The sequence below is a fragment of the Lissotriton vulgaris genome, unplaced genomic scaffold (genome assembly GCF_964263255.1).
Source record: "Lissotriton vulgaris unplaced genomic scaffold, aLisVul1.2 SCAFFOLD_2590, whole genome shotgun sequence".
Lineage (NCBI taxonomy): Eukaryota > Metazoa > Chordata > Amphibia > Caudata > Salamandridae > Lissotriton > Lissotriton vulgaris.
The window spans coordinates 271,496-287,413 of NW_028255253.1; the positions used below are offsets into that span (position 1 = coordinate 271,496).

Below are 15,918 nucleotides of genomic sequence, written 5' to 3' on the forward strand. Positions count from 1 at the left end.
TGCAAACACGGAATCGAACATGGATAGAATTCGGTTATCTCAGACACATACAAACACACAGCACCTACACACCATAACAACACACACATACACACACAAGATGTAGGACTGTAAACAACAAAGGGGTCCCACACGCAGGCACGTGCCCGTAACCCACACGAACAGATAACCACTGGGAAAACACACAACCATGCGTGTACAATGAATGACTTGTGCACACACATACATATGTACGCACACACACACACAGCGAGTCTCTCCCTCAAATATACCCCCAGACGCGGGTGTGCGTGGACACAGAAGTACAGCAAAAACTAACATGCCAGCGCCTTCAAAAACAAAACAAGCTTAGCACACGCAAGCACCACATACAGAAACTAGCACAGGTACACTGGCACACAAATGCTCACGCGCACCCACGCGCGTCCATGTAGACAGACACACACAGCACGTGCGCGCTCACAGACACAGAGCTGCTGGCATGTTGACGCACTCACCCACAGGAACGGCCCCTCGTCACGTACTGTTGCTGAACGAGACGTATTTAATCACTTTATAAGTAATGTTGAAATCACCGCTACACAACGTGACCCAGAATTTAACCCTCATTTGAAATGTTATTACCAATGCAAAATGTGTGAAAAAGGCAGCCTCGTCGCTTCTTCTTAAAGGCGGCGTCTACTCCAGAGTGTTTGATTGTATAATTATGGGTTTAATGTGACATCTCCTGTTGTCATAGCACACCACTCCGGGTTTTAATTTGTGTCCCTGTCACTGATCGAAAAGACAACTTTCCGAGCAAGTGTTTTAATTAAGCTCGTCCCGGGCAAATGTTGTTTTGACGAATGCAACTAAATGCGTTCCTGATAAATCGGCGGTGGTGGTGGTGGGGGGGAGGGAGGAGTGCGGGGGTGGTGGGGGGGGGGGGCTGCTGTGTGGGGAGGGGACGCCGATCACCCAGAGAAAGGCCCCTCGTCCTCTTCGGACCAGGGGGGCCTGCTCCAATCCTGGCCTCTCGATGCTGCTGCGTGTTCAATAGATATTGAAAAGTTCCCGCCATAATTGAGGGTCGAACAGCTGTGAAAACATGATGCTAAAAGGACTGGTGCACATTTTCGCAACCTTGTATTCTGCAACTAGGCGGCATATTCACAAGGGAATGGATGACCTCTAGCAAACATTGCTAACGCCGCGCTCCGCCATTCTGAAAACGCAGGAATGCCCCATATTCACAAGAATGTGGCCCACCACTGCATTTTCCCTAGAGCTGGTGCTAAATCGAGCTGCCTAGCTCCAACGCAGGCACCCTTGCAGTATGCGTTGAGGGAATGATTGTTTATGTGCAGGAAGGGCCACCTTCCTCCATATAAACACTCATGCATGGTGTTTTGCTGTTTCTATGTGTGCTGCAAGAAACAGCAAAAATTAGGAGAAATTAAGCACTTCTCCTCGTTTCACCGTGTTAAGACCAGGTTTTCCCTTGCCTTAATGTTGGTGCTGCCTCCTATCTACACTACTTCTAAATAGGGGGAAGCGTCAACATCAATGGTATCGCCGAGAAACACCCACGGCAACACACATTGCACTCCCCTTTCACGCTAAATGTAACGTGAATGGGGGCCTTATTTACAAGGCAGCGTTAAGCCACGTTAAATAAGACGAAGGGTTTATCCCCACAGGAACGTCATAAAAAAAGTGACATATCTGTGGCGATAGGGGCTTGTGAATATGCCCCCTAGTGTTACCACCAGTTCTGCTGTCTTTTACTGCCAGATTTTTATTGTCTTATCACCATCTTTTTATTGTTTAGCACCAGCTTTTTTATTGTGTTTTACCTCCAGCTTTGTATCGTTTTTTTACCACTAACTTTTTACTGTGTTTTATCACCAGCTTTTTATTGGGTTTTACCACTTGCTTCTCATTGTGGTTTTCTGCCAGATTTTAATTATGTTTTACCACTAGATTTTGTTGTGTTTTGCCACTGCTTTTACTGTATTTGCACAACCAGTTTTTTTTTATTGTTGTACCTCCAGCTCTGCATTGTGTTTTACCACCAGTTCATTGATTGTGCTTTACCACGTTCTTTTATTGTGTTATACCACCTTTATTTATTGTGTTATACCACCAGCTTTGCATTGGGTTTTACCGATAGCTTTTCATTGTGGTTTACGACTAGCTTTTCCTTGGCTGGTAATAACAGCTAACACACAACGAGTAACATAAGGTAATAACTGTGCAGGCTTAACACAGTGGTGAGTGGGTCAGAGCTCAGTGGGTCTAGGTCAGGAGGGCTCCTCTAGCCAGGGCCAAGAGGGCAGTGTCCACGTCAGATTTGTAGGAGAATCAATGTGTTATTTTTATAGTGCCGACATAAACCATAAGGACCTCTGGGCGCTTCACAGAGAGTTTGAGTGATCAGGGCACCGTAATGTAGCACAGAGGTAGGACCCATTTGCAGGTTCTTGTCCTGTGTGGAGTGGCGTCCCTGAGATCAGAGGCACCTTGGGGGGGATAGGTTCTATTTAGATTAAATGTTTGCCAATTAGTAGGGACTGCCATTGGCCTTAGAACCTAGGCAGTGTAGTTGGGGCCACCATTGACCTTTGAACCCAGGCAGTGTAGTAGGGGCCGCTATTGACCTTTGAACCCCAGGCAATGTGGTAGGGACCAACATTGGCCTTCGAACCCCAGGTGGTGTAGCAGGGACCACCATTGTTCTTTGAACCCAGGCACTGTGGAGGCCACTGGCCTTGGTGTTGATCCCTGGCAGTGTAGTAGGGACTGCCTTTAGACTTTGAGGCCCGGGTGGTGCAGTAGCACGTCTTTATACCCCAGGTGGTGTAGCAGAGACTGCCATAAGACTTTGAACCGCAGGCAGTGTAGTAATGGTCTGTAAATTCCAGGCAGTGCAGTGAGGACTGCCGCTGGTCTTTGAACCCCAGACGGTGTAGTAGGCATGGCCATTGGCCGTTGAAGGCAAAAGGGCTCCACTTAAAGGGAAGCCACAGTCGAGTCGCCGCATCTTGTGTGCGAAAGTGTCAGATTCTGCTAGATCAGCACAGCTGCACCATCGCAGTCTTTTATGCGCCGGAAGTGACCACTGGTGACCATTGAAGGCAAACAAGGGTAGTATAGAGGCATGAGGATCTCTGACTTGAATACATGGCTGACCTTTGAACCTGAGCCTTCTGAAAACAGGGAGTAGGGTCGCCAAGACTCTGAGAATGCAGGTGGAGACCAGTTGGAGAGGGCGTTGGAAAGCTTCTTGATCAAACGTTGGGAGTGTGCGGGCTTATCAGGGCATCTAAGGGACCCTGGGACTGACTTTCGTAAACATAAATAAGATGATAGGTTGCAAGAAACAAAGAACTAACAGGGTCCGCAGGGACAGGAGGTTTGTGAACCAGTACCGCTAGGAGGCATGTACCTTTGTTACGCTGTGTTCACCTGGAAGGAGTGGTGTGCACACTCAGCTGGCTGCAGCCTCCCACCAAGGCTCATGCATCCCACAGGCACACACCTTGGATTCAGAATGTTGGCATCCAATGGTCGCCATCTTGGTTCCTTATTGAGGTTCAGCAGAACTATCTGGAATCTGCCAAAGCAGGGTTGTGGATTGTCCTGAAAGGCTGTAGGACAGGCCGATGACGAACAGGAAGGCGGGTCAGGCACTGGGCACCTCTGTGCCTGCAAGTGGGAGACGAGTCTGACAAGGAGACCCAGAAGGATAACGAGGAGCAAGTGCTCGAGGTGAAATCTGTCTACGTTTCGACTCAAGGCCTGAAGCCTGAGGGTGCCTGAGAATGGCACAGGCGCCATCTTCCAAGGGCCGCGCATCGGATTGGTTTATCTGCAACAGGGATGTTGGTGATGGAGTGAGCCATGCATAGGTCTGTCTCATTACAGGCGTGGGTGACACTGGCTTTCATCTAATGCGGAGGCAGGTAACCCTGAGCGAACGCCCATGAGGGGGGGCCCTTGGGAGCAGGTTGAGGAGGACCCCTTGGGCTAGTTGAGGTAGGGCCTTGGGCAAGCGTCAGTGCTCTAGAGGAGCTACAGACAGATCTGTGTGAAAGAGGCCAAGGGTCGAGGAGGGGCAGAGATCAAAGGCAGCTGTGGCCTCTGGAGAGAAGGGACAGATCCGTCCAGCAGGAACAGCTCAGGGTGATGTCTGGGCTTTGCTTGTCGGGCATCCCAGCATGAAAGCCGTGATGGCCCTTCCTATCATCCATGGAGCCGTAGAACAACTCACCAACAACGGAGGAGCAAAGGGCTCACGGCCATGGTTTGTTCATGAACATAAAAAGGGTGCCCCATCCGGTTTTAAAATAGCACTTCAGGTTCAGCTCCAAGGGCCCACTGGAGATGGGGCCCTGCAGCTGCAGCTGCGGGCAGGAGGCGGGGTCCTTGGATAGACAGATGTAGCCACTTTAGCCTGGTGCAAGGCCGGGGTGCTGTGCTCCGGGTCATCCTCTTCCATGGCGGCTGCATTGCAGGTGGTGGCTGCAGGTAAGGGTGGAGTTCCTGCCGTCGCAGGGGTGATATACTGGGGTCACGTGAGAGGGTTGGCCCTGGCGCTTCTTCCGGTGCACTGCCGCGCTCTGAGGGGTGCAGGGCCAGGAGCCGGTGACCCGTTCTTAGGGGACCTCTCTGTGCTCGGTCTCAGGGCTCACTTTTGTAGACTTCTTTCCATCCACGTCATTGTGGGAAGGTGTAAGTGGGGGTTAGGGATGGAGCAGGGGAGGGCAGCATCTTGGGAGGGAGGAGGGAGGCAAAGGGAATATAAAGGGGGAGTGACCAGCATACAGATGACGCCACACAGGTTCCTAGTATTGGAGTGTGGGCGCTAGGAGGGTGGCATGTGCTTCTAGGAGTGGGCTCCGGTGCTGGGGTCGGCACGGAAGGGTACCAGGCATAGAGCTGGGTCATAGATGCTACCTTTAGGACTGGGAGTGGTAGGTAGAGGCCTTCAGATCCCTCTCTTGGCCAACCCCGTTTCTTCTCTTAGATGTGTAAAGGGCGCCTTTGTTTTCTTTCTTTTAGGACCAGCGCCATCTAGTGGTGAACTTATAGAACTCGACAATGACTGCTCTTTGGGTATAAAAAGACCCGAACATGGTATTGATTTGTGAATAAATCAAATATAAAGCAGGGAGGGGGGGGGGGGGGCGCCTAAGTTGGAAGACATGATACACTGTATACAGCTTAATTTGTAAAAGACTGAGTGCCGGGGCCCAACGTTTTGCTCAGAGATCCGCGGCTGGTGCTACCGAATGTCGAGGGCGGGCCCCAGGTGCCAGGCAGGTGTAGTGTTGATTCCTCCTCATTCATGCCTTTTTCATCCACCACCAGACTCTCTGTCTGTCCCTTTATCTCACTTGTTCGTGTTCTTTTACATCCCCGCTTCCTACCTTTGTCATTGATTTACCAGTTTCTCTCCCTCTTTCTTTACCCATTTTAAGGTTTTCTCCTTGATCTGGGTCAAAGTCTGAAAAGGAGCAATAACTAAGTGCAGGTCCCCAAAATGAGTGCCAATGGGCCCCACCTGCAAGCACCGGCTCAAATTAAGCACTTGTTCACAGCACTCATTTGTAAACCGGCTCCAAAGGAACCTGTAGAACGGGGCATGCGCACCAACCTCTCCGTCCCAAAACAGTACATATTCCTGGGGTTCTCTTTATGAAGGCTGAATGGACCTAAAGCTAAAAGGTCAAAAATGAGTGAATTGTTTCTGGCATCCGCAACAAGAAAGCTTATGAAAGAACAATGTAATATTTTATTCCCAATGAATAGATGTTATGTGCAATGACCAGCTAAAGAAAAAGGCATCTTCCTGTTAAGACCAGCAACAGTGTTGAATTTATGTCTACAAAACACCACAACCGACACCAACTTTGTCAGCATCAGAAAGACCTGTCCTTAAAACAGCAGCCCCCCTCGACCTGTAAGTCCCACAGAGGGAGACATGCAGATCGAGGGCGTAATTTACAAAAAAATGACGTTGCGTGGCCCACGTGCCATTTTGCTGTGCCAAGCTGCATCATTTTAGTAGCACAGAAATGAATCATATTAACAACAATACGACGCATCCCTGTGCTGTCTCCGGCGCAGGCGCACAATTGGCTGCATGCGCCAACGCAGACACCCTTGCGTCACTTTGCAAGGGCGCCTGCATTGCAAGGATGATTGTTTTTGTGCAGGAAGGCATAACCTCCTTTCCTCTTTCTACGCGCCATGCAGAATGCAGCATGCACAGAAAGAGAAAAAAGAGGAGAAATAAAAGTATTCTCCTCCTGCGGCACACGCACGCCTCACCTGGGGCGGCGCAGGATTCGGATGCATTCCCAGTAATGTGTGAAAGAGGCCTATATTTGAAAGGGCACAAAAAGGCATGCAGGGTGACTTTACGTGGCCTTGTTAATATGGGCAGACACACTGTGCCCCGGTGTGTTTTAATAAGTGGCACACCGGCGGTGCAATTGCCATGTAAATGATGCCCAGAATGTGCAGGAGTACTCCGACTCAATGAAACCAAACAAGGCGGAAAATAACATAATGATGGGCCTGGAGTCCAGCGGATCTCAAAGCCAGCACATGCACACTCCCTGCCTCGCGTGGGTCCTTTGCTATGTTATGTCTTATTAAAGTGTGTGTTATGTTAGTGGCATTTGTATAGTGGACATTATGAAATTAGCCTGGCCTCTTAGCACTGTTGGGTTTGTGGGTTAACTTCCACTTGTTTCTGAGGCTTCCAGTTGTCATGTGTAGATATGTGCGGGTGTTGTATCCTACTATCTCTGGGCAAATGACCATAGCGAGAGCAATGAATTCTGGGCATGGGAAACTGGAACCAGAGGGGCGTGACTGAGTGGAAAGCATACATGGGTGTATTAAAATAATGATTCCATGCTGCTCAGCCATCCAGGGTGGACGGTAGTCACAGTAGGACAGAGCCAGGCAGGAGCAGCATTGGGATTGGTGGCACCGATCTGATCCTGCATGGCACTAAACCCACTGAGCTGCTCGTGCAAGATTCCACCCACAGAAGTCCTGGGGACCTGGAGATCTGTTCTTTCCAGGTGATCTACACAGGCCAGGGTCTGTGGCTGCCTTGTGGCCAACCTGCTCCGAAGTGTACATTCCATCTGCTTATTGAGCTGAGAAGTTCCAAAAAAGCAATGTTTATTGAAGAAAACTATTCCCTCTGAATAACACCTCTGGGTGGAAAACTGGAGAATAAAATAAGAGGTCGAAATGTGTTCAATTTTTGTCACCTATTCAGTTTTATTTCAGTTGTATTTATTGTTTCAGCTGTTAGCCTTACAATAGGTAAAAGCCTAAATTAAACAGAAGAACAAACTTGGCGCGGAATTCAGCCGAAGACCTAAACATTAACCAAAAGTCGCTCAGCAGCAAACAACAAGATTGAAGCCAAAAACCAGCTCATCATTACTATGCTTCCCAACAGCCACAACACACCCTCAATCATTTGATGGAAGAAAGAGGCACATCGCCCTCTCACCTCTTATGACTAGCTGTGTGGTGTATCCTTCCACCTTTGTTGATGTTATTCCACTGGAATGACTCAGAGGCTTTTTTACATGTAAACATTACAACCAACCATAGCTACTGCCTTTCACTTTTAGATGTTTATGTTCAGTACAGGAAGCAATCTTTTTTGTTCATCTTATCCCTAGAGTGGCAAAGCCCATAGGACAGACTTTACCATGATGCACAGCATTTGTGGATGCAACACATGCAAACAGCATTTGTGAACGCCTTTGTTTGCCTATGCCAATGCTTGTTGGGGAGTGTAAACACTTCCATGAGCAAGATTTTCGGAGCAATAGATTACTATAAGAACGAAATACAAATCAGTTTGTTAATGGAGGTGCCTGCGGAGTCTCTCCTATGTTACTATGTTGTCGGTGAAGGCCTCAATCCATTGGGTTTTGATGGGATAATAACTGTTATCTGCATTAGCTAAATATATTAACAAATTTTAAAAAAATGACACATAGAAGTAACAAAACGGCATTTCAGGATTTTTATGTGCAGGAAGGGACACCTTCCTACACTTAAACAATCCTCCTCTGCAACGCAGACACCCTTGCACTATGGTGCAAGGGTGACTGCGTTGGCACTACACTGCTAAGTGTAGCACCAGCGCAGGGAGAAACGCAACGCTGCACCATATTCTTGTAAATATGATGCAGCCTTGCATTTCTGAAGTGGCCGAGTGAGGTGTGAAGCCATGAAACTAACGCCTCACTCCGCCACTTCTTTTTAAATATGCCCCTGAGTTTGAGGAGCAGCCTCAAGGATTTAGCTAGAGAAGGCAGCTACTGGGACCCCAGGCTGAGTAGGATGCTTTGGAACATTGTGGAAGGGGTGTAGCTTTGGAGTCCTGGGGTTGTACAGGAGCCTGAGACCCTTCAGGCACCACTGGAGCTGAGGGTACACAGGACATCTGTGGAGCCTCTGGACTATGGTGGACACAAGCCCCAATGACCTGAGTGTGCCCAGGACCGTCCAGGTAAGAGTGAGCAAGAGCTGCAGGACCTGAGGGTGGGCGAAGATAACGGGGGACGAGATGTGAAAGTGAGAAGGGGCCTTTGGGGCCTCGGGTGGATACGCCCTTACTGATATAGAGGGTGAGTGGGTCATTTGAGGACCAACTGATGAGGCGCCAAGCACTCCGGGTCTGAATGTGAGCAAGGCTCCTGGGTTCCTGAGGATGTAATAATGACATTTTCAATCTTGACCCAAGGTACTCCCCTTACTAGCTCTAAAACACCTTAGACAGTGAAACGCCTCCCAAAATTGGTCGCCTCATGGACCGAATGTTTTACATAAAGTGACCATCTGCAAATGTGTGTTTTTTTGGGGTGTCCGGGGCTATTTTTGGTCCCAGTCCTATACTAAGAAGATCACCCATCACACAACAGTCTAGCAGCGTTTTACTGGTATGTCTGGGGGCAGTGACGTCATTGTATGTAGCTGGTGCTTATCCTATTCGATACAACAAACAGACTCTAATGTCCACCGCTCAAAATTAACTCTTATTTCCTATACTAATCCACCACTAATCCTCTGTGGGTTCCGGAGTAGCGTGCTACTTGCCGAAAAGCATTGCGACGCCTCGCCAGGGATAGTAAGAGCTATATAAATACAAATACAATCCAAAACCTGGTGGTACAGCGAAAGAACAAACCAGACAGCAGGAGCTCCAGAAAAAGAGAGAGACTCACCTGTGTTTCCGAGAGGCTGAGGCTGCTGGCCAGCTGCTTCCTCTCGGCCCCCACCACGTAGTGGTTCTTCTCAAAGGCCCGCTCTAGCCGAAGGAGCTGGGAAGGGGAGAAGGCTGTCCGGATCCTCTTGGGTTTCCTGGCGAAGGGGCCGTGGAGCAGCAAGCTGTCCTGGGACACATCACTACCTGCAAGAGACAGGGGCAGAGACCATCAAGAACTACCACCTCTGGCTATCCCCTGGGCAGGCGCGGGTGGGATGTCGCTGGGCGAGCAGCCGCCAATCACCTGCCCCCAATGGTTGCCCATTCAAGGTCAATGTGTTCATACACCAACCAAAATCACCCAACACCCTGCAATTCACCCATCACTGTCAGCTGCGCCCACACACCTTGTCCTCAACACCTGGCTTACAGGACACCACAAGCAGCATCACACATCCCTCGGGGTGAGCTGTCCTGGGATTATACTTGCTTACACTGGTGTTATGCATCATGTCACCCCTGGAAAATTCAGGATACGAATTTGGCAATTAAGCATTTTTCCACAAATTGTAATTTTGCTCAAGGAATGTTATTCCTTCTTCAGGAGATGATTCTGGAAGGAGAGTGTGGGGGGGGTGAGGGGGTGAGGGGTGAGTACCAGCCGCTGATAAAAGGGCCTCCTTTGCTCTTCAGGTCAATTTTCAATGCAGAAGTCTCTCGGACCAGGGTTGTGAATGAACACCCCCCTCCACCCCCCACCCCATGTCACAAGTTGAACCCAATGGCATACGCACCGGGCGCCCCCTCCCAGAAGAGGGGTATGGAAAGTGCACAGGTGAAAACATATTGATTGGAAACACCCCCTGAGCTGTGCTTTAAAGTGCGTTTGAAAATAGCCCTTTAAAAGGCGGCAATAGTGACGTGCAAGGCCAGTGGGGTCTGAGAAATGTGAAGCGACACAGTGGCGCGAGGCCTCCTGGGGAAGATGGCTGATTCGAGCCGCCATCTTGGCTTAGAGGGTCTCTGTCCTCAAAATAGGCACTGAGCACAAACCCTATTCTTTCCATGTGGCTACGTTTATTGCACACAATCGGGGGTTTAAAATCGCATTAATTTCACGGGCGCAACACATGAATTATTTTCAATAATTTGCAGAAGCGTCATCACTGAAAATTGTAGATTTTCTCAAATATGAAGCCTAGTCTCCAACAAACTAGCAGTTAATTGGTTCTTAAACATGACAAGGAACGTGATTAACGACTGCACCAAACCACACACCGAAAATCACCTTTGTTAATAATCATCCTCGTCATCATGACCGGGAAATAAAACCTGCACATTCCGGCTACAGTCGGGGCCCATTGTTAGCTGCAGGGTGCAGACAGGAGCTTCGCGACCTCTTGATTCCACAAGCAGGGCGTTTTAGCATATTTTAGGTACATCTCCACTTTCTGAGCAATGCACTTGAACACGTTCTCTTCTTTTTGCTACAATCTCCCAGGATTGTTATGTTTTTCACTTACTGCTCTCAAGGCATTTATTGCTGTTTGACAAAAGCCATCTTTTTCATGGTAGCCAAGATAAATATGTAATATACAAAAAGCATAACAGGCAATAGGTACAAAAATAAGCGTCTTGGGATTCTAGCAATATATAGAAACTGCTCAGCCTTCAGGAACACGGGCATTATTGGGCCATAATGCTCATATATATATACATTTTTTTTTAAACTTGTAAAGCGCAACAAATGCCCTTGGGCGTCTCGGCACACTCGTCTCGGCGTCACTACTCTGTGTGTGTGCGCGTGCACGTGTGTGTGTACATTAAGTACTCTCTCTTTTAATATATATATATATTTATACAAACTAATTATATATATATATATATATATATATATATATATATATATATATATATATATATATATATATATATATATATATATATATATATATATATATATATATATATATATATGTATAGAGAGAGCGCAGGGGCGTGCTGTGACAGCCCTTCACGTGCAAGAGAGATAGATGTACGCTCACACAAACACACCATGCGAGGTCAAGCATGAAAGTCTCTTTGTTGGAAGAAAACAAACAATGAGTTGTTGTCTTAATTAGACCCGCCGACTTGTTTATTTTCAGTATTTCGAGGACGCGCCTCTACTGCGTCTTGCAATATCTCGAATCCAAGGCCGGGGTTCCAGGAACGCTTATAAATAAACAATTCTGCTGCCATGTTCCATACATCCACGTGTTTGTGTGCGTCCTCACGCGCGTGGCTGCGCGCTCTTGCGATAGATGGCTACTGCAGTAGCTTTAGAATTGATAGGAAATATGACTTACTTTGATTTAATGCCCATATTTCACTGGAAGTATCTTATTCCTTAAATTAATAATTGTTCCCCTAAATTTAGAATTTTAACGAAAACCAAAGTCATGTTTTTTTACATGTTTTATAAAAAATAAAAAAAAAAACATGTAATGTGTGGCACGGAACACATCCAATAACAGCATCTTGGTTTCCAGGATCATTGTATGTTTTCATGTCAGCTGGTTTTATTGCTGTTTCACTGGTAGTGATTCACACCCCTCTATTTCACGTCATGATGTCATGGCTGTGAAATATGTCCCATTAAGTACAGAGTGGCTGGTTTCACTGGTGTCTAAGCAATGCCAATGTACTCAGTTGGTGGCAGCCCCAACCCACCTGGCTGGGCTTCACCTTTACCCGCTGCTTAATCAGGGCTCTCTCTCTTCGTGGAGAGTAAACAACACTTTAACATGCTGGGTGGAATCAGGGCTCTTTGTTAGAGGCACCTAGGCGCAGCTTTAAAGACATCTGACTCCCTCTGTTAGATTGTGCTCAGCACAGGAGAGCGCCTCCACCGGAAGCTCGGCCCATGAGAGGGAGAATTACACACTTCTTTTCATTTTAAACCACCAAACGGCAGATCTTGTATTTAACGAATTGTTTTTAAAAAAACGCTTTTCTAAACCGAGACGGCTCCTCCTTTCAGCAGCCGAGACAGCTCCTCCTTTCAGCAGCCGAGACAGCTCCTCCTTTAAGTAGCCGAGACAGCTCCTCCTTTCAGCAGCCGAGACAGCTCCTCCTTTAAGTAGCCGAGACAGCTCCTCCCTTCAGCAGCCGAGACAGCTCCTCCTTTCAGCAGCCGAGACAGCTCATCCCTTCAGCAGCGCACTGGTTGCAGCTGTGTTGTGTTCTGTCATTGCCCGGCGGCGCCCTGGAGCCGAGGCTGTGTTACACAAGAGGGTATGCCGGGTTTTAGGCAGGGCCCCTGGAATTCTGAGACTGGGGAGCACAACATTATGCGGTAGTGTTGACTACATTTTGCGGCAAGAAAAGGCAAATTATGCGGCCCGTTTTTGATACTTTTACTTCATTATTTTGTCATTTTTACACTTGGGAATGAGGGTTTCGCCTCATCAGTACCAGTTTAACAACCAAATACAGAGAAAGCTTCTGAAAGATGACCAGTGAACAGTTTGAAAAGGCCGTTCACCATGTTCGAACCCACGCCTTCACACTTTCAGTATTTTGTGTTCAGTTTGAGCTGGAGACCATTTTTTTAATCTGCAGATTATGACGCAGATGGTGGATCGCGCGGTAAATGTGGCAACACCTTTTTTATATGTAAAAAAAGCCGGGCCCTGGAATGTCATGATTCCAGCGGCCCTGGTTTTAGGGCCGCCGCACGGGCATGAACCCGCGGAGCTATCATGCATCAAAGCAGGCTGTCTCTTAGACACCTTCTCGGGTAGATTTACAGCCGGGCAGCGCCCCTCCCCCTCGCACTCCCTGTAATTAGCCGATGGAGGTGTCCACCGCTCACATACATCACAGGAACCTTCCTTTGAAGGGCCCGTATCTTTGGCTCCCATCGGGGTCGGGGTCAGGTCCGGGGAAGCCAGGGGTGCTGGGGCCCCGGTGACTAATGAGCGGCCCGGATGCCTCTCACCTCCGCCGGGCAGGGAACCTGTACTGCTGGGTGCGGCCTCTAACTGGGGAAGCGGGTTCGAGTCCCGGCGTCGGCTCAACATCCTGTGATTCTGGGCAAACCTCGTAATCTCCCCGCGCCTCAAACAAGGAGCGAGGGGCCTTGTGTCATGTAACTGGCTCTTGGTGAAGCGCTTCGATACCTTCGGGGCCAGTTCGCGCTTTATAAAACTATAAAAATATATAAACCTCCAGCCGAGGCGCGCGGCACCAACTGAGGTTTACAGCTCTATCAATGAACGAATTACAGCTCTGCCTGCGGCTCAGACCTCCACCCGGGACATGCGGCTTCACCCAGGGCTCCCCACAGCTCCACTCGGGCTTAGAGCTCCCTCTGGGTCTGCGGCTTCACCCAGGGCTCCCCACAGCTCCACTCGGGCTTAGAGCTCCCTCTGGGTCTGCGGCTTCACCCAGGGCTCCCCACAGCTCCACTCTGGCCTAGAGCTCCCTCTGGGTCTGCAGCTTGACCCAGGGCTCAGTACAGCTCCACTCGGGCTTAGAGCTCCCTCTGGGCCTGCAGCTTCAACCAGGGCTCACCACAGCTCCACTTTGGCCCTACAGCTTCAACCAGGGATCAGTACAGCTCCACTCTGGCCCTACAGCTTCAACCAGGGCTCACCACAGCTCCACTTTGGCCCTACAGCTTCAACCAGGGATCAGTACAGCTCCACTCTGGCCCTACAGCTTCAACCAGGGCTCACCACAGCTCCACTTTGGCCCTACAGCTTCACCCAGGGCTCAGTACAGCTCCACTCTGGCCCTACAGCTTCAACCAGGGCTCACCACAGCTCCACTTTGGCCCTACAGCTTCAACCAGGGATCAGTACAGCTCCACTCTGGCCCTACAGCTTCAACCAGGGCTCACCACAGCTCCACTCTGGCCCTACAGCTTCACCCAGGGCTCACTACAGCTCCACTCTGGCCCTACAGCTTCACCCAGGGCTCAGTACAGCTCCACTCTGGCCCTACAGCTTCAACCAGGGCTCACCACAGCTCCACTTTGGCCCTACAACTTCAACCAGGGCTCAGTACAGCTCCACTCTGGCCCTACAGCTTCAACCAGGGCTCACCACAGCTCCACTTTGGCCCTACAGCTTCAACCATGGCTCACCACAGCTCCACTCTGACCCTACAGCTTCACCCAGGGCTCACTACAGCTCCACTTAGGGCTCTTAGACCTTCATCCGGGAGATGTAGCTTCATCGAGAGCTCGCAACAGCTCCTGTCACTATCCGAGGGCTGCACTTCCAATCAGCGCTCACCACAGCTCGACCCAGGGGCCTAGAGTAATAATAAGAACCAAAGCCCACTACAGCTGACTTTGGTGCCTACAGCTCCAGCCAGAACCCGCGCCTCCACCCAGGGCCTGCAGCTCCGATCCATTCCAGCGCACACTGCTCTACCTAAGGCCCGCCACAGCACCTCCTGAGGCCTACAGCTCCTCTAACTGCCCACGGCATACCGCACTCCCCTCCACCTATCCAGGACCTGCAGCTCAGTGACCCAGCGCCTACAGCTCCATACATTCAATGTACACAGCTCCATTCAGTGCTCAGAGTCCACAGGTCCACCCAGCGCCCACCTCCTCCACGAAGTGAGCGTAGCTCCTGCTCCATAGGGTAGGCACAGCTCCACCCAGCGCCCACAGCTCCCCGCATGGCCGACTACAGCTCTACCCCAGAGGGCACAGCTCCACCCAGCGCCCTCCAGGGCCCCAACAAGTACATAGGCACCGCCCGGATCCGCGGATCTGCTCTTTAAGTACCCAAAGCTCCACCTGGACCACCCGTGGGCACACCTACACCGACCCCTACAAGGGCCAGGAGTGCCCCCGACCCCGAAACAAGAGCCCAGAGTGCAGTGCGCGAGCTGCCTTTAGCACCAGTGAAACCGACTATCACACTTGCACAAGCGCCCTGCCCTGTTCACGACGAGTCACTGTGCGTTTTTTTTGGTATTTCGTTTTTACAGCGCCCTAGTGCACTCGAGAAAGCTTCATGGCGCTTCGTGGCATGCCATCTGTGTGCGCGCGCGCGTCTGTGCGAGGCGTCTATTCAGTGCAGGTAATAATAACCCAGAAGATAGCTCAGCGAGCTGAGCCCTGGCTACAGTGATCTCAGTGTATCCCGTAGGTTGTCGATCACAGGGCGTCAACAACGATGCTGGGGTCGATGCATATAAAACTGGATGTACGAGCCGCAGGCGGCGCCAATCCTGGGATGTGCTGCAGAAGTGTTCAGTATGAGTATTGCGGTTCGTTTTCGTTTCAGCGCCTCTTAGAGTAGACCCGCCCCCAAGAGCAAAGGGAACTGAGGCCACAGCGAAAGCCACAGCACAGAATTCACAACCAACAGGAAAGCAATATAAGAAGAAAAACACGAATGGTAAATTGAAAGAGCAGAGGATACGCGGTTTCTTTTCAATACATGGTTAGTCAAATGTACTCTGCCAAAGATGACATTTAATTAATTTTAAAAACTCGCTGGTGCTAGCAAGTGGCGGCAGTTCCTAGCATGTGGTCATGCCTCTTTCACCCCGAAAATGAGGACACTTCTTCCATTTTAATTGGTTTAATTAAGTTGACATTGTCTATTAATCTCAACTTGACTTTGGCAAGGATCGACACATAGCCATATTTTGCTTCCGATGTTCTTCTAGTGCGGCCC

General features: G+C 49.7%; 1 protein-coding gene across 1 annotated transcript in view; it reads right to left on the minus strand.

Moving 5' to 3' along the window:
* LOC147659186 (homeobox protein EMX1) overlaps window positions 1-15,918 on the minus strand; it is a 55,690-nt gene that overhangs the window by 26,677 nt on the left and 13,095 nt on the right. The window contains exon 2 of the mRNA XM_086951915.1: window positions 9,252-9,436. Within this exon, the coding sequence (XP_086808041.1) occupies window positions 9,252-9,436 (185 nt within the window). The remainder of the gene's footprint in view (window positions 1-9,251; window positions 9,437-15,918) is intronic.